At 48.5% G+C, this 18,075-nt stretch overlaps 7 protein-coding genes across 9 annotated transcripts in view; 3 read left to right on the top strand and 4 right to left on the bottom strand.

Moving 5' to 3' along the window:
• Positions 1-134: 134 nt before the first annotated feature.
• On the top strand, positions 135-2,099 carry LOC131209160 (transport and Golgi organization protein 11). 2 transcript variants are annotated; one of them, XM_058202158.1, is made up of 3 exons: positions 135-578; positions 796-1,117; positions 1,190-2,099. In XM_058202158.1, the coding sequence occupies exons 1-3, from the start codon at positions 326-328 to the stop codon at positions 1,404-1,406; spliced, it is 792 nt and encodes a 263-aa protein (XP_058058141.1). In that variant the 5' UTR covers positions 135-325; the 3' UTR covers positions 1,407-2,099. The 2 variants fall into 2 exon arrangements, with proteins under 2 accessions (XP_058058141.1, XP_058058140.1); XM_058202157.1 differs by having other exon boundaries at positions 784-1,117.
• Positions 2,100-2,754: 655 nt separating this feature from the next.
• On the top strand, positions 2,755-6,025 carry LOC131212599 (26S proteasome non-ATPase regulatory subunit 1). 2 transcript variants are annotated; one of them, XM_058206522.1, is made up of 2 exons: positions 2,755-5,446; positions 5,489-6,025. In XM_058206522.1, exons 1-2 carry the CDS (start codon positions 2,804-2,806, stop codon positions 5,951-5,953), a joined length of 3,108 nt encoding a protein of 1,035 aa, XP_058062505.1. In that variant the 5' UTR covers positions 2,755-2,803; the 3' UTR covers positions 5,954-6,025. The 2 variants fall into 2 exon arrangements, with proteins under 2 accessions (XP_058062505.1, XP_058062504.1); XM_058206521.1 differs by having other exon boundaries at positions 2,755-6,025.
• A 62-nt stretch (positions 6,026-6,087) lies between these two features.
• Positions 6,088-7,723, bottom strand: LOC131210141 (cytochrome c oxidase assembly protein COX15 homolog). Its single transcript, XM_058203345.1, has 4 exons — positions 7,499-7,723; positions 7,292-7,439; positions 7,001-7,133; positions 6,088-6,943 (listed from the first exon to the last, which is right to left on the bottom strand). Exons 1-4 carry the CDS (start codon positions 7,658-7,660, stop codon positions 6,088-6,090), a joined length of 1,299 nt encoding a protein of 432 aa, XP_058059328.1. The 5' UTR covers positions 7,661-7,723.
• A 345-nt stretch (positions 7,724-8,068) lies between these two features.
• On the top strand, positions 8,069-9,693 carry LOC131210375 (uncharacterized). The gene is made up of 2 exons (XM_058203612.1): positions 8,069-8,171; positions 8,229-9,693. Exons 1-2 carry the CDS (start codon positions 8,148-8,150, stop codon positions 9,576-9,578), a joined length of 1,374 nt encoding a protein of 457 aa, XP_058059595.1. The 5' UTR covers positions 8,069-8,147; the 3' UTR covers positions 9,579-9,693.
• A 1,838-nt stretch (positions 9,694-11,531) lies between these two features.
• Positions 11,532-12,636, bottom strand: LOC131206963 (fatty acid hydroxylase domain-containing protein 2-like). The gene is made up of 3 exons (XM_058199570.1): positions 12,498-12,636; positions 11,752-12,388; positions 11,532-11,679 (listed from the first exon to the last, which is right to left on the bottom strand). The coding sequence occupies exons 1-3, from the start codon at positions 12,634-12,636 to the stop codon at positions 11,532-11,534; spliced, it is 924 nt and encodes a 307-aa protein (XP_058055553.1).
• A 393-nt stretch (positions 12,637-13,029) lies between these two features.
• LOC131206962 (fatty acid hydroxylase domain-containing protein 2-like) lies at positions 13,030-14,415 on the bottom strand. The gene is made up of 3 exons (XM_058199569.1): positions 14,274-14,415; positions 13,558-14,194; positions 13,030-13,174 (listed from the first exon to the last, which is right to left on the bottom strand). The coding sequence occupies exons 1-3, from the start codon at positions 14,413-14,415 to the stop codon at positions 13,030-13,032; spliced, it is 924 nt and encodes a 307-aa protein (XP_058055552.1).
• A 2,044-nt stretch (positions 14,416-16,459) lies between these two features.
• LOC131206961 (fatty acid hydroxylase domain-containing protein 2-like) overlaps positions 16,460-18,075 on the bottom strand; it is a 2,344-nt gene continuing 728 nt past the window's right edge. Inside the window, exons 2-3 of the mRNA XM_058199567.1 lie at positions 16,705-17,338; positions 16,460-16,601 (exon numbers count right to left, since the gene is read on the bottom strand). Of these exons, the coding sequence (XP_058055550.1) occupies positions 16,460-16,601; positions 16,705-17,338 (776 nt within the window). The remainder of the gene's footprint in view (positions 16,602-16,704; positions 17,339-18,075) is intronic.

Here is an 18,075-nt window from a genome sequence, read left to right as displayed (position 1 = left end):
CGGTGTTGTTGGAATCGGTAAAACCGTGAAGCGTTTCCTATTGCGTGAAACGTAATTTACGCTCCAATTGTCATCGCGGTGTCAAACAGCTGAACGCTCAGAAACGCTTGGAACGCTTGCAAAACAGAGTGAAGGATTGTGTCCGCGCAACAAAAAACGAACAGAGAAAACATTATTTAACGCGACGAAAAAAGAAGGAGTGGAGGTGCGAAGGTACCGAACTAGTGCTACGGACACTTCGGAATCCAGCTACTCCCGGGAATAGTAAAAATAGTTTGCGTCTTCTGACCTCTCCATCGGAATCTCGATACGCGCGAAACACAAAATGGCTCGCTCGGGTAGCCCCGGAGGGTACTCGAACTACGAGGACGATTCATTGTTTCAGAGTGCGGCCTTTACGCACGATATCAGCGAGCAGATGCGCGTACCGAAGCGGATCCGGGCCACCGGAGACTACTTTGACGATCGCGACGTACTTCCGAACGGGAACGGAGAGATCAATTCCTGGAACTATCACAACAAAATCGATATGACCGTTCCGGATCGTATCGTGGTGTTGGGGCAGGATCAGCATTTGGGTAAGTGCGTTTTGCATGGCGCTCCGTAAACACCCAACATATAACCCATTGGCTAACTGTGTGTGTGTGTGACCAAACGCAGCCCTTCCCCCGGCAAATGGAGTTCCGGTTTTGAACTAACACTCCTTCCTCTCACATGCATTATCTTCTTTCGATCAATGTTCATCACTCACCTCGCAACCTGAACGGTATCTAATCGTGCCAGTTCTCACGTCAGGCACCAAATCAGCTCCGCGCGAAATAATGCTGGAAAACTCGATTCTACCGAAGGATCCGGGCTTCGTGCGCGTGTCCACTCCGCCGCGCGTCATTACGCTCAACGAGCACCATTTTCCCTCCGCCTCGGATGAGCCCGAAGAGAATGCCAAAGATAACCTACAGGAGGACGACTATGGACCGGGCTCGCTGGAGTCGGTCGAGGATCCGAACAATAGTAGCGTTTTCTATTCCAGAGCAACCGCCTCGCACCCGCGCGGAGAGCACTCGACGAAGCGGTCCGCATTTTCCAAGTACAACAATGAGCTCACCCTGACTAGAAGGTACTGTTCCAGGATTGGGCATCCCGGTTTTTTTGTGTGTCCTACTGTTTTATGTCTTTTTTGTCTCTGCAGCATGCGCGAAGAAACACCCACTTTCGGGGGCAGCGTTGAGAATTTGACACCTTCCGAGGAATTGGCACAGCTTAGGCGCCAGGTAACGAGAATCAACCGTCGGCTCCTGACCATGGAGTTGGATATGGTGCAACGGAAGCAGCAAGAAAAGATCATCTACTGTGTAGGCATGGCTTACCTACTGTTCAGGACGTTCATGTGGCTGAGTCGGAAATAGATATCGACGTGGTGCCCGCCCCGCTGTAACTTGACTCGCAGCACCGGGGTTGTGTGCTGATAAGCGAAAGGGCTAAAGTTGGTCCTAAAAACGGAAGATGTGAGCATGATGAGCGCGTGCTTTAATGCCCAACGACAAACTCAAATGGCCATCGAGAAGGGTGCGGGTAGTGGCGAGAATAGAATGAGAAACGGAATTAGTCCGTGATGGCACAAACAAGCGCTCCGGGGTTACTGAATGAGTTACGGGGTTTCCAAAAGGCAAGACATTATTGGTTACAGCAAGAACCGGAATTCGTGTGATGGTGCAGGCTTCTTGGGGAGGGCGTAAATTGTACGAGCGAAAACCCGAGGGAACGGTTTTCATTTTTCGTAATCGGCAGAGGATACAAAAACGAAAGTATTTTTTTTTCATACTAAACAAACGAGTGCTAGAAAAATAGATTTCCCAAATGTTTTTTTGTTTTCTACTACCGTTGGCAGTTAGAATTAGAGAAAGTAGCATTCTTACACATTTTTTACTACCTTTTCACCGATGGCCGGAGAGAACTGCATACAGGTTTGCTGGTGACGATATTCCCATATTCTTTTTAAGTTATTCTACGAGTGATAAGATAAAGGAATCCCTTGATCAGGCATTACAAATTTGCGGAAAAATATAAATATCGTTACGAATAAAGACCTCGCCGCTGTGTGTTATCATTGTTTCGATTGAGTGCGCAAGATTGTGTTGGGGAAGGAGTCATTCCTACGAACGGCCTTCATGTTTCCGGTGGTCAAACCTCAAAAGGGAGAAACCAGTTTCAGCAAATGGCTGGCTGTTCATGAAAGCAAGCTGCTACATGCCGTGTATTTTCTTGGCAGAATAAACCAACTTATAGGCCGTGAAAACAAGAACAGTGCTCATGTCTAGAGCTTTGTTAGCAATTTGTACCTTAACGTGTATCAATAATCTCTGCCAACGGTTTCTTAAGCTGTAGTACGTACGTACGTCTTTTTTTTCGTATTTTTTTCCTTAGTACGTCTTTTTGCCCTGTTTTCTCAGGCTACTAGATTTCCTTGATACTACTAGCGTGGTAAATAAAAAGAATGTTAGTTCACCAATTCTTTTCAGGGTGGTATGCTTTCCTCGCCTGATTCTTTATTGAGCCACATTTGAATACATTTCACGGAGGACAGTTTTCCCGAACGCGATCATCCACGTTCGATTGTAGGAAGCGTTACTAGCGTGACGCCGGTAGCGTAACGCTTCAAAATCCAGTTGTCAATGAGGTTGCGTTTAACGTTGTCAAATCAGCATTTTCTATCGCCGACAATTTTGTGAAAGTCATCGACAGCGTAAGGCCACAACAGAAACGTAGTCGTCCTGGTTATTTACTCGTTAGTTTCTTTCTGTGGATGAGTGATTATTTGCTAACAAGAGTGCTTCCAGCCAGCCACACCATGGTGAACATCACCTCAGCTGCGGGCATCATTTGCCTGCTGGACGAACCTGTTTCCGACCTTAAAGTATTCGCCCTCAACAAGCTCAACATGATAGTGGACGAGTTCTGGCCGGAAATCTCGGAAGCGGCCGAAAAGATTGAAATGCTGCACGAGGACAAGGGCTTCTCGCACCACGAGCTGGCGGCGCTGGTTGCGTCGAAAGTGTACTATCACCTCGGTTCGTTTGAAGATTCCCTCACGTATGCGCTCGGTGCGGGAGATCTGTTCGATGTGAATGCACGCAGCGAGTACGTGGACACGATCATTGCCAAGTGCATCGATCACTACACCCAGCTGCGGGTGGCCATGGTGGAGGCGCAAGAAGCGAATCGCGAACCGAAACCTATCGACACCCGGCTGGAAGCGATCGTTAATCGTATGATTCAACGCTGCCTCGAGGACGGCCAGTACAAGCAAGCGCTCGGGATCGCACTGGAAACCCGCCGGATGGATATTGTGGAATCGTCGATCATGAAGGCGGACGATGTGCCCGGTATGCTGGCGTATGCGTTCCAGGTGACGATGAGCTTCATCCAGAACCGTGGCTTCCGCAATACGGTGCTCCGGTGTCTGGTGGGTCTGTACCGCAATGCCGGCGTTCCGGACTTCGTCAACATGTGCCAATGTTTGATTTTCCTTGAGGATCCACTGGCGGTGGCCGAGGTGCTCGACGGTCTTACAAAGGACGGCGATTCGGCGGTCTTGATGGCGTACCAAATTGCCTTCGATCTGTACGAATCGGCCACTCAACAGTACCTTGGCCAGGTGCTGCAAGCCCTCAAGGCGACGGCCCCGATTCCCTCGGCTCTGATTTCGAACTTCAAACCCCAAGGCACCACGGGCACTGGTTCGGCGGTGGAAGTGAAACAGGAACCGAAAGACGAAGAGGAGCAGCCCCTGATCGAGACGAAAGTGGAACGCACTCTGGACAGTTTGAACGAAGCGGAAAAGGTGCATCAGAAGAACATCGAGAAACTGGCAAGCATTCTCTCCGGCGAAGTGTCGATCGAGCTGCAACTTCAGTTCCTGATTCGGAGTAACCACGCCGATCTGCAGATCCTGCGGGCCACCAAGGAAGCAGTGCGCGTTTCAATCTGCCATACGGCCACCGTTATCGCGAACGCCTTCATGCACAGTGGCACCACGAGCGATCAGTTTTTGCGTGACAATCTCGAGTGGTTGGCTCGCGCCACGAACTGGGCCAAACTAACGGCGACGGCTTCGCTCGGCGTAATCCACCGTGGACACGAGACGGACTCGTTGGCCCTGATGCAAAGCTATCTACCGAAGGAGAGCGGCCCTAGTTCGGGATACTCCGAAGGCGGCGGTCTGTACGCGCTCGGCCTTATTCACGCCAACCATGGGGCAAACATCATCGACTATCTTCTGCAACAGCTGAAGGATGCGCAGAATGAAAACGTCCGACACGGAGGATGCCTGGGGTTGGGACTGGCCGCGATGGGAACGCACCGGCAGGATGTGTACGAGCAGCTGAAGTTTAACCTTTACCAGGACGATGCGGTTACGGGTGAGGCAGCCGGCATTGCGATGGGAATGCTGATGCTGGGCTCGAAGCACGCGCAAGCGATCGAAGACATGGTTTCGTACGCGCAGGAGACGCAACACGAAAAGATTCTGCGTGGCCTGGCGGTAGGCATATCGCTGACGATGTATGCTCGTCTGGAGGAAGCGGATGCGCTGGTGGCCTCACTGTCGAACGACAAGGATCCGGTGCTGCGTCGCAGTGGCATGTACACCCTCGCGATGGCATACTGTGGAACGGGCCACAATCAGGCCATCCGCAAGTTGCTGCACGTGGCAGTGAGCGATGTGAACGATGACGTACGTCGTGCCGCCGTAACGGCCATCGGATTCATACTGTTCCGTTCGCCGGAACAGTGCCCTTCGGTTGTGTCGCTGCTCGCCGAATCCTACAATCCGCACGTTCGTTACGGAGCCGCGATGGCGTTGGGCATAGCATGTGCTGGAACCGGGTCGCGCGAAGCAATTGCCCTACTCGAACCGATGGCAAAGTTCGATCCGGTTAATTTTGTCCGCCAAGGTGCACTGATCGCATCGGCAATGATACTGATCCAGCAGACCGATCAAACCTGCCCGAAGGTAACATTCTTCCGCCAGCTGTACACGCAAGTGATCACCAACAAGCACGAGGACGTGATGGCAAAGTACGGTGCGATCCTGGCGCAAGGTATCATCGATGCCGGTGGCCGTAATGTGACCGTAAGTCTACAGTCCCGTACGGGCCACACGAACCTTCAGGCCGTGGTGGGAATGCTGGTGTTCACCCAGTACTGGTACTGGTTCCCGTTGGCGCACTGTTTGTCGCTCGCCTTCACACCCACCTGTCTGATTGCGCTCAACTCCGATCTGAAGATGCCGAAGATTGATTTGAAGTCGGCGGCCAGACCTTCGCTGTACGCCTATCCGGCACCGCTCGAGGAGAAGAAACGTGAGGAACGTGAAAAGGTGACTACGGCCGTTCTGTCGATCGCGGCCCGTGCCAAGCGTCGCGAGGGAGACAAGAAGAAGGACACTGCCTCTGCTTCCGCTGCTTCCCCGAGCGGATCCACCAGTGAGAGCAAGATGGAGGTAGATGAGGACACTGCTACGAGTGCTACGAAGGACGAAAAACCGAAGGAGGACACGAAAACTCCAAGCCCTGCAAAGGAAGAGACCAAGAAGAAAGATAAAACGGTTGCAGCTGCATCACCAGCACCGGCAGGCGAGGAGGTGACCGCAGCAGCATCGGCCACTGATAAAACGACAGACAAGAAGGTGCCGAAGGAACCGGAGCCAAGCTTTGAAATTCTATCGAATCCGGCCCGCGTTATGCGCCAGCAGCTCAAGGTGATCAGTATCGCGGAAGGAACGCCGTACAGCCCGCTGAAGGATGTGACGATTGGTGGCATCGTGATGATGAAGCACACGGCAGGCGGTGAGCAACTGCTGGTGGAACCGGTTGCCGCGTGCGGTCCGAAGAACGATGATCTTAAAGAACCGGAAGCACCGGAACCGTTCGAGTACGTCGAAGATGATGCTTAAGGTTGGCCACTCCGTAGCACAGCCAACGGTGCGTTGTATGTAAGTTTTTCGATATTGTAAGCTAATTATCTGCAAAATGAATAAAATGTTTGAAAAGGAAGCATTGTAGCGTCTTTTGTTTTGTTGAACTGATTTTATTTCGGTAATCGCTTGACAAGTTTCAGCTCGTGCGTTAACCAGATGGCCATCGAGAGCAGTATCAACGAACCGGACTGATGGCTGGCTGCCAGCGGAACGGGCACGTACGTTAGGAGTGTGGTGATCCCCAGTACAACCTGTAGCCAGCCCATGGCGGCCAAAGCTGTGGCTGCACGGTAGGCACGCGGCGGTAGCACCCGTTGGCGTGAAATCAAAAACATCCCGGTGATCAGCGTTAAAGTAGCCGTTCCAAGCACCCGATGATCGAACTGAACCGTGGTTGGGTTCTCGGTAAAGTTGCGAAGCGTCGGCGAGAGGGCCAGAATGTCGCTCGGTATCCAGCGGTCAGCCATCTTCGGGAACGAGTTATAGATAAGACCTGCGTCCAGTCCGGCTACGAACGCTCCGGATAGTGCGGTGAAAAAGACGGCTGCTTTCGTGGCATGTGCGAGTCCCTTGAAGCGGAATGTGGCGGCCGGGATTTGGCCGATCAGTTTTTGTGCCGGCAGTAGCTTGTCGAGTGCTGACCAAAGGAACAGAGCGTACAGGACGAACGCGAACCCGAGATGGGAAGCCAATCGGTACTGTGAGACCCGCGGCACGTCGCTCTCTTCGTGGAATCTATCCTCGAGACCGGACTTTACCATGTACCAGCCCATCAGACCTTGCAGTCCGATCAGTGCGCCGAACGCAAGCACCCGCACTTTCATTGGGCGCGTAAAGTAACCTCTGGTCCAGAAGTAGATCGCGGGCAGGGCGTAGAACGCTCCGATGGCACGGCCCCACATACGGTGACCGTACTCCATGTACCAGATCAGTTTAAACTCCTGCAGAGTCATGTCTTTATTTTTCCTAGAAAAGGAAGGACAATCATTATCCAATACATGGCGTCACATTAATTCAGCTTACAGTTTGAATTCCGGAAACTGTTGGTACTTTTCAAACTCCTCGGCCCATTCGCTGTTCGTTCGGGGCATCTTCTCACCAAGCAATTTCCAGGTGACCATCGATAGGCCCGATTCGGTTAATCGAGTCACTCCGCCTGACCGTACGCGGGTTCAATCAAGTGGGCAGTGTATACAGAAAGATAATAGAAGTAAGAGAACCGTTCTCAAATTTATTGCCTGCCCGTTCTCTTTACAATTTCCTCCATTACAACACAAACACAGTGTACCAGAAAGGCATAGAGCCCTGTCCCACCTAGCACAACGGCCACGAAAACCATCCCTGTGCATCCAAGAAGCCAGTATCCCACCGCTTTGCTGCCCTTCTCGGGTGGATTCGATTTGGTGCAGTATCGGCTGATGCAAGCGCGGAGTGTCCTTCCGCCCGATAGCAGACCAGTGCACTGTTGAAAAGGTTCACACAGTTACTCGGAGCAATTCAGGGTTGCCTGGTGCCCGTTACCTTCGTTGCATCACGGAGCAGAATAGGCGGAGATCCGGGTTTGACTAGAAGCGAGCTTACAAACGACCTCGACGGGCCGAGTGTTTTAAATGCCGCAAATTTACTACACCCATTCGGTCCGGTCCGGAGCAAACAGGATGAAATGCGTAAACAATTTAACATGCCTATTTAATACTTTTGACTGTACACTTTAAAATATACTTTTTGGAGAAAAGATTGCGAAAGAAATGTTTTCAACGGACACCGGCTAAAGCGCGAACGTCAAATTTTGGCAGCTCGTAGGGTGCCACACGCGGGCTATAATGGCGCACCGGTTTAGAAAAGATTTTCTTTTCCCATCGAGAGCAGTTTATAATGTGGAATAATTTTGCAACAATCGAAGAATTCAATAGGTATTTACAACCATTTACAGATCAATAGAGATAAAAAACATTATTAAACTATCAACTGTCAACAATAATTCAATTGCTGCGCGCGAAATGCGTCTCATTTTTTCAAAGTATTGGTGACATTGCTTCACCACTTTATCAACGCCGCGGATTGTTGTATTACTGCCGGCTTTCTGCCTAATCTAAGGTCTAATTTTTCCATTATCAGTTACATTCCTTGTCTATTAAGTGTTTTAAACTGCCAAAAACTAACGAGTAAAATGATTGAGAACACAGGAATGGTGGTATGTAAAGTGTGACTGGAAGAAACGCGGTGTGGTTACGGTACGCTTGTCTTACAGCTTCCCGCCGTGCTGGAGTGCCACCAGTACACGGTAAAATCGGACATGCCCGGTACATTCCTGAGCTATGTGATTAAGCACAAGAGCGCGCTTATCGATTCGGTGAAGCTGCTCCCGAAAGATGAAGCTACGAAAGAGGTCGAGCTGGCATTGACCTTTATGCAACACTACATGAATCTGGAGGATGATGGTCTTCTCGATGAACCGCAAGCAAAGCACCGGGTGCTGATCGATCGCCGTAAATCTCTGTTCGAAATACTGCTCGATCTGCACTCCGCCATGAGGGCCACTTGCGTCGGTTTCTCACTGTATTTTTACGGCGATAATCCCATTGCCGGCGACTTCATCAATTTGTTGCTGCAGTTCCAGGGTTTCGCCGCCTCCGACGAGCAGCTAACCGTGACGTCCGAAATTTCGCTTGCTTTGGCTTACTGCACAATGGTGGTGTTCGAATCGAGCGATCTTGAGTCGGCCAGCGATCGATTGGCTCTCGCATGGTCCACCAACTGTGCACCGTGGACTATCCGCAACGTGCTGATCCAGGAATCAGTTAAGGATGAATTTGTCGAGCTGGTCCGGTCGAAGTTGAAACCGTTCACGGAAAGCCAAAAACGTTTTCTGCAGGGTCCGCTTGAGCGAGGAATCAATGCAGCGAACCAACTGGGGGCTCAGCTGGTACAGAGCGCGTCCGATGAGAGTCCTACCAAACCAACGCTTGCCTTCGTGCCGGGAGTTCAGTTTTTGCTGCCACAGGGCAGCCCGTTGAAGGCAACCATGTCTGCTGCGATTGTGGTGCTGGACGTTTTTCGCACTGCCAAGGAAGCAGTTGCATTGGTGAACCGCAACCACGGTGGATCGGTGTCCCTTTGGACGGAGGACCTGTCGCTGACGTTCGAGGTTGCGTACGGATTGCGCTGTGGAACCGTTTGGGTGAACAGCTACGCCGAACTAAACCCCGAGTGTCCGTACACATTCCGCGCGCAAGATTTCACGTACGGTTCGGAGTACGCCATTTGCGAGAAGAAGGTAAAGACAGTGTTTGCACCAACGGCTAGCACACCGGTGAACGATACCGAGACAAGCAGAAAGGCCATCCAGAGTCTCGGAACGTATGAGCCGGATGCGCGTCTCTATCGGAGCCACACCGTGCTGGTGAAGCAGGGTGTCCATTATGAAATTATCAAATTACGGGCGGACTTGGAATTGTACGGCCTTCGCTTGGCGATAGTAGATAACTTTTGGAATTCGTACGTTCCGCTGGATGAGAAGGATAGACGCCAGGTGCTAGACACCGTGCACAACCAGCGCAAAGTTATCTGCATTCCGTTCGGAGTTACCTTCGCCAACTGAGTCTGCACATTCTGCGGAGTGGTTGGCTTTCTGCCAGGTGGCGAGTGTGGTGGGAATTGTATTTTGTTAAATAAACGATATTATCAATAAAGGGCAATTCTTTTAAATACCCATATTTTCCTTCATATAAGTGAATACAACAGATTGAACTCCTTTTATTATTGTAGCTACAATAAGTTTTATAAGGCTGCGTTTTCTTTTAGATTTATAGGAGTTGAAATGCCAGTTCAGAAAACAGTGCATTTCGTAAAAATCATAAACCAAATTGGCTTGTACAGATTTAACTACACGGAGAGCGTGTAGAAAAATTAGACAAGAGACCGTTGTGAAAGCTGTTGGTGGCGCTTATGCGCGTCGCACAAGCATAAACCAAATGGCAGCAAAAACAAATCCATGATGCCATCGATCAGTGAATGGAACAGTGAGTCTCGTGAATCATCTACGTTTTTGAGCTATTTTGTTTCTTACGTCAATCAAGGTCAGGGTCTCAGCAATCAACTGCACGAAACACTTTCCATTTGCCGTTTCATGTGCAGTTTCTCCGATGTCCATCTCGTCCATCATAGGGCATCATTGGCAATAGTTTCGGTTGATGCTGGGGGCACATGTTAGATCCCAAAAAGCATGGAACCCTAATGTACAATGCGAACCCCTTCATAAGATCCATGACCGACAGTCGATCGCTTATGCACTACAAAAAGTCTATAAAGTAATTAAGTTGTTCGTGCGTGTCGGAGGCATGAATTAATAATTTCACATTTGACCAAAGTGTTCGAGGGGCGTGTTCGGCTAAGACACTTTAGTCACCTCCCGGGTCGTTCGTCTCCTATCTATCATAAACTTAATAGAGTGCCCAAAACTGTGTGGCCCACCCCGCTAGCTACTTTGCTGTGCCACCGACCGGCGTTCTGCAACGCAATCCGTACAGTTTAATAACTTCGACATCTGATTGTCCCTTCCGGCGGTATGGCGTTTTTCTAACGAATCCGAAGCCAAATCCCCCCGCAGGGTAGCCACCGTGTGTTGAAAAGAAACGACAGCTTAAAAGATTAATGGCCACGGGGCGTGTGAAAAACGCACGCCATTCATCAAAGGGTTGATTCGAATGTCTTAAGTGCTTTCATACGGACGACGGGTCTGAACTAGTATTCGATACAACCGATAAGCGACCGCTGCTTAGCTAGATTAGGGTTTCATCACCCCGGCCCGAATGATACGGTCGTTCTTTATAGTGTTTCCTTACGTAATCCTCGGCTTTGGGGGAGCTTTGACCTTAAACCTTCGAGCCAACAAAATGGAAACAATTTTGGGTCATCTATCTCCGGCCAGCTCACGATCGAATGCCGTGTCGTGGGATCTCTGCTATGTTGGAAGGGCTGCGTAGGATTGTGCGGTGTCGCTTTCTACCACCGACTGACCATCAGCGTCAACTCACGCTTTGCCATCGGGTCGCAGATGCGTGCATCGAGGCACGGCGACTCACGGGAGGTTGTGTTATAACTTAAGGGTCAAACGCGTTTCGGTTCGAGGGCATTTTTGTATACTGAATAATTTAAATAAGAAACGTTTTAGTCATCATTTGCATTTTATTCAAAGAGGATGTGATTCTAATGTTCGTTTCCACATCCTTTAAACTTGTCTCTATACGTGATTGTTCGTTTTACGTCCTTGACCACCTATGTTCCAGCGAATGTGGACCCTAGAAAGATCAACTGCGATTGATGTGCTGGATTAGAAAGGCTCTTACGTTGCCGACCCAGTTTCGTAGGTACAAACTAAATTTTGACTGAGTAAGGTCATCTATGTCAACGAAAGCGCCTGTTTTGTTCGCCAAACCAGAGAAACCGGCAACGAATCACTTTTACTACAACAGTTGCAAGTTGATTGGAGCAACAACAAAAAAACGGTTGGAATTAAAAAACCGACATTGGCAGCAGTAGTTGTGTTGGCAAACTAGTTGGACTTATCCGGTATGCACTCGTGCGCTGACTTGAATCCAAGCAGTCGCCGATGTCGTTTAAACTGCTTTTTCTTCAAAAACTCTTTCGCCGTACCGTGGACAAGGTCCCATAGTCCGGAATTCCCAAAACACTGGTTGAAGCTGTTAGAAGAACAACAGAAAATCATCGATGATCGAGAAGTGTTCCAGGGTGCTACAAGAGTTGCCACTTACTTGAAGTGATGGTAGTCGTGAAACTCCGAGCTCGCCAAGAACGGCAGATGGTAGTCCGAATGATCGACCAGCGTGTCCACGATGACGTACGTGAGCCAGATAAGCATGGTAAACAAGTGGCAGGTCATGAGGGCTGGGCCGAGATACACGGGAACTAGATCGCTCAATACGTACTCGACCGGATGGGAGTACATGGCGGCAAGGGCAACGGGCGAACGCCACTCGTGGTGCTGCTTGTGGAAATGTCGGTACATAAGCCGATGGTGCAGCATCCGGTGCGTATAATAGTAGCCGATTTCCCAAGTGAGGATGCACACCAACATATCCCGTACGATGACGTACGGCGTTGGTAGTATTCGCAGGGGCGGGATCTCGGTGGGAAACAGCTTCCGGCCATGGTACATCAGGTAGGACGTAGGAATACCGAACACTAGCTGATTGCGCAGCACATTTCTCACGAGCTGTTTAAACCGATCCCACGACAGCGGTTCGTTGGTTCCCGGCTGGACCTTGTATTTGCGGAGGGCACGTGGCCTTCCGGTAAGATCCATGGCCGTGAACAGTGATCCGATGAGCCAGAACAGGGAGTACGAGTAGGCCGTCAGGAACCACACGTACAGCACGTCGGGATCATCGCCTTTTCCGTTTCCGGAGGAAGTGCAAAACAGCGCATTCAATTGAGAACCACTTGAAATCATTCCACTGCCCGATCAACAATGGATCGGTGCAAGGCAAGCCAAACATACCGATCACATCCAGAAGCTGGTTCCATTTGCTTTCGATAAAGTTCGATCTGTGCACAACTGTCTCACTGCTGCATGGTGACTCATTCGGGATGGAACTGTTCGTATTGTTCACAAAATTAACGGAAAGCGGGAACTCCATCCCGAGGTTTTATTCAGATCACTCTTTGATTGACACTGGATGTAGCAAGAGACACGTCCTTAACAATCCACATCCGAAAGGGGTCTGCGCTAACACACCCCACCGAAATTGTCACGTATCACCCTTTCCTTCGCCAAACACGCGCCGTCGTCTTGGAGGGAGGCTAATAAATGCAGCACAGTGATCGGATGAAACGATAAAGGCGGTGAAAAATGTCTTGTCTGCCTTAGTCGACAAATGATGGATATTTAGCGAGAATGTTGATGGATGTTGTTGTGTTGAAGATTCTCAAAGAAGTACGAACGGTAAACAGTTTCCTATAGTTAGACGTGTGTCAACGAACAAACGTTATTTTTTTTAAAGGTTTACTTAACAATTACTGTGCTCAAACATTTACTCCTTCGTCGGTACAAGCTCCCTGGCGGACTTGAAGCTGAATATTCGGTAATGCCTCCGATATTGCTTCTTTTTACGAAACTCGTCGCTGGTGCCGTGCAGCCGATCGCACCATCCGAAATTGCCGTAGCACTGATTGAATCTGCAAGGAACAAATTGCAAAATACTTTTTAAGCAATAGAAAGCGCTAACCGTATCGCAGATAGCAACTGCGTCATAATTTGGCACAAAAACGCGCAAAATCTTGTCAGCCAGACCTGGTTGGGTCGTTCCACTCAGGCGTGATACCTGGCTTTGTTGAATACATTCAGAGGTCAGAGACAGTGTTAATCTTCTGCTGCTTTCTGTAACAATTTGGTGGGGTTGTTGACTTCGCGACCACGCTAACTCATGGTCAGTTGGGTGCCAACGACGAGCGTTACGCACTACTCGGCGCCTTCACTCCTATGCAATTTTTTGACTCTGATACTGACCAAACTTATGGTCAGATTGGAAAATACCCAAACACAGCCCCCCTGTACTTACGTTAGGTGGTGGTAATCGTGTGCTTCGGAGCTACCCAAGAAGGGTAGATGATAACCGGAATGATCTCCGAGGGTATCCCACATGACGAAGGTCATCCAAATGACCATCGTAAACAGGTGACACTTCATAATGGCTGGGCCGAGATACACGGGCAGCAGATCGCTGAGCACGAGCTCGAGCGGATGTGCATACATGGCCGATAGTGCCACCGGCGCTCGCCATTCGTGGTGCTTCTTGTGGAATCGTTGATAAAAGTAGCTGGTGTGGAACAGGCGATGCGTGTAATAGAATCCAATTTCCCAGCCCAGGATGCACACGAGCATATCGCGCAGGATCTCGTCTAACGAGGGCAGCACGCGCACGTCCGGTATGGTGTCGCTGAAAAGCTTCCTGCCATGGTACACAGCGTATGTGCTCGGAATGGCGAACACGATCTGGTTGAAGAGCACCGTCTGGACGAGCTGCCTGAAGCGGTCCCAGTCGAGCGGTTCGTTGGCACCCCGTTGGGTTTTGTACTTCCGCAGGAACTTGGGCCGGTTTGTGAGATCCATCAGCACGAACAGCCCACCGACAGTCCAAAACAGCCCGTAGGAGTAGATCGTCAAATACCACACGTACAGTGTATCCGGATCATCGCCTAGCCGGGGCGTGAAAAGCAGAGCCGAGTTGGATCACCCAAAGACCTTCAACTAATCCTTTGATAGCGCGCAACGTACCAATCACATCTAGCAGTGCGTTCCACGATCGTTCCAGCGCATTTTGCGAACTGTTCCCTTCCGTAGGTTCGTCTAGCAACCGTTGCGGGAAGGATTCGACCGTTAGATTCACCGGGGATTCGTAAAAACCTAAGTAGTTCATTTTCACTATCCTGCTCTACTGTTCACTTCACATTCGAAACGTTGAACTTTGACTTGAGCTTATATCGCGCTCCAGGTGGTGGACTTGCTTTAGTTTTTGACACACAATTTAATTGCTCACTAACGTCTCCTTCCACGGCTAATACCACTCGGGAACCTGGGACGGTTCTTCAGCCCTAGTTGTTGTGCGTGTGCTGTACCGCGAGCGACTCAACTGGGTCCTACCGCCAACAACGATGTTAAGTGTGGCATTTGTGAACACTTGCCCCTTCTTTTCGGTGTGCATATACCGGTAAATTGTTTTTACCGACTGCCGTTTGGTCGGTCAGTGGTTCAAATTGGGCACATTATGGTGAACCGACCTTGGCTCGGTCTGAACCCAGGCAGGGCTCACGGTTATTGCATTTTGCCACCAGGTTACGAGGTGATCATACGCTACCCATCTTGGCTGTATGTTGTTTGATGTAAGGTGCGAAGATTCGGTATTGAAGGTGAAGGTGGCTGGCTGCGTAGAGTGTGAGGACGTATAGACGAAAAGCTCAAAGTGATGTCAACGGTAAATATTGTTCTGTTTACGTTAGGTTTACGCTGGAACATATTCCCCGAGGGCAGAGGCTCGGACGGAAGTAAATTCGAGAAACTGCTTTACAACTCAGGCTCGCAACGAATACCCAATTGCGCGATGTAACGAACGTTTGCGAATGTGAAGTACGTACGGCAATGCCAGGTGTGGGCCAATTATTCGAAAATTTGATTTCAAAATGTTCACTAAATGCAGATGGTTTCGGCAATTATCTCTACACTTTCTTCACCTCAATTCTGTTGAGTACACTGTTGAGACATTAGTGTAAAATGAACATAAAAGATGTCTTTTTTTGTTTTTGGAAGGAGTTTTATTATTCATAATGTTTTTTTTTATCGAATTTCATTGATAATCAATAGGTTTTTTCATAGTAAACAACAACTTTCGCTGTGTGGCTTTATCCAATTACATTTGGAGAATTTTGTGCCTGTTCGTGCAACATTGTAATGTTGTGAACCTATTTTGAATGTTTTCACGCAAATTCCAATTTAGACACAATTATGTTGGCAAATTATTTTTTCAGCTATCACAAGCTATTCGTTCAGGCTCAAGTGGTTTTACTAATATCACTTTACAATTTTTGATGCATTAATTAGGAAGTGGATTAGGATTAGGATCAAAGGAAGTGTACAAAACTGAGCGTTAGGTGCATGCGTTCACTGTAGCTAATCATAACAAAAAAAATCCGAAAATTGAAACAAAATTTACAACGCAAGGCCGATCAACGTCCAATATGTTTTACAGTGTTTATCCAGCTACGTCCGCTTTGCGAAAATTTCGATTTCTTGAACAAGAAAGGTAACGCGGTGTTTGATTGTAGTTTTTTGAATTGCAAGCTTTGCCAACGTGTTGTTTTAAAAGGCCAATGAGGTTTTTGATGTTATGAAAATTTGTGAAGCGTTTTCGATGCATTTGATGCATTTCCGATGCATGTGCATTGGTCTAAGGAACCCATTATGTTCATCTCTGCTATGCAACGTGGACGGTTCGCGTGAAAAGTAGGCGATCCAGCGACCGGCAGTCATGTCGTGTACGACAAACGTGTCGTAACATCCCAGCTGTCGTAATTAAAACAATAAGAAAAAAATTTAAGGTAGGCAAATTTCTTATACCATATTAATCATCAACTATTCATCTTGGCGAGAGTTTGGCAGCGTACGGTTGCCTAACTTGCAGAGTCTCAAGGTCTCTGCGGGGTGAAAACGTGTTCGATTGTGAGTGATGGCGGCTTCAACTTAGAGATGCGGGATAATAATTTTGATTTCGAAAGATTGATTAGCAAACAACATCGGTGATAAATTGCAGTAAAACACAAAAGGTCATAAAGACAAAAGCGCTAAATATAGGAAATAGTTTCCATTAGGATTTTATCAACTATTCGCCGTGTTGATAAGCTAAATGTTTCAAATAGGCAACCGTCGCTTAACCGTTAGTGTTATTTTTGCCTTTTGCGTAACTTACGCTATTTGTCCGGTACAAGCTCCCTGGCAGATTTGAAGCTGAAAATTCGATGGTGTCTTTGGTATTGTTTTCTTTTGCGAAAATCGCTGTTGGTACCATGAAGATGATCGAACAATCCGTAATTTCCGTAGCACTGGTTGAAACTGTAAAGATAAAATGGGAAAACCGTTTGAGAGATGAACTGCTGGCGGTTGTTCATACAGTAGAGAAATATCATGCTTAACGACAAACATTCAAGCTACTTACTTTTGGTGATGATAGTCGTGAGACTCAGAGCTGCCCAAGAATGGTAGGTGGTAACCGGAGTGATCTCCGATGGTATCCCACATGACGAAGGTCATCCATAGGACGGTTGTGAACAAAGGACATCTCGTAATTGCCGGACCAACGTACACCGGAAGCAGGCCGCTCAGCAGGAATTCAAGCGGAGTAACGTACATGCCTGTCACAGCCACTGGTGCTCGCCATTCGTGGTGCAGTTTGTGGAATCGCTGATAGAAGTGGCGACTATGGAACATCCGGTGAGAGTAGTAGGCGGTCGTTTCCCACGCCAGTATGCAAATGATCATATCGCGCAAAAACTCAACCAACGACGGGACAACACGAACATCCGGCATGGTAATGAACATTTTGCTACCGTGATACGCGGCGTACGTAACTGGGAAGCCTAGAAGGATCTGGTTGAAGACGACCGTTGTGACGAGCTGCTTAAAGCGTTCCCATTCCAACGGTTCGTGAGTTCCGGGTTGCGTTTTGTACTTGCGCATGAACTTGGGCCGGTTCGTGAGGTCCATCGTTAAGAAAAGTCCTCCCACGGTCCAGTAGAGTGCGTAGGTGTAAATGGATAAGTACCAAACGTACAGCATATCAGGATCATCGCCTGATAAGTGAAAGTAGAGAAAAACATATGGTAATAAATTTTGAACGGAGCGTGTGACACAATTAATTTCAACGCTGAACCCTAAGTATTCTCAAATTAACTACTACAGAAGTTTGTTCTGAATAAGTCTGTACATTATGTTAAAAAAGAGGCTTGTTTATAGAAACAAGATATTGAAATAAAACAACAAATCAACCGCACCGTTCACATCCAACAAAGAATTCCATGATCGTTCAGTAAAGCTTTGCCAAGTATTTGTTTCGTAGTCTACGATCTGTTCCGCACACGTGATCTGTTGCCAATGCGTGATCCATTTCTTCACAAACATTCACTTGTACTGTGAATTTGCAGAAATTATTTTGCACTGCAAAGTTTTACTGTGATTGGCCAGATCTCGGGTTAAAGACTGGTTTACGATTTCAACTAATGTTACGGTGGTAGCTATTTCGGTCCATTGGTTGGCCGTTCATTCAGTCAAATATATACAAGATGCGGCGGTTTGGCATTTATCTGAAATGCCACAAACATTACGTTACGCTTCGTATGGCCCCAGCTATACAGTTTTCATGCCACAAGCTATCACGTTGAAAGGCTTCCAATGGCTCACAAGAAACGCTTCAAACGAGCTTTCCGTCAGGGGGCTTGGGCTTTCCAGGGACAACCGTTAAAAGTACTTTTCAATTTTTCCGTTCTTAAACCATGTTTGCGCAGAAGAAAATGCATTTGAGCTTTAGCGC

Source organism: Anopheles bellator, chromosome 2, assembly GCF_943735745.2.
Source record: "Anopheles bellator chromosome 2, idAnoBellAS_SP24_06.2, whole genome shotgun sequence".
NCBI lineage: Eukaryota > Metazoa > Arthropoda > Insecta > Diptera > Culicidae > Anopheles > Anopheles bellator.
Note: the sequence above shows the minus strand (reverse complement) of the source record. Positions and strands in the feature narration are given on the sequence as shown.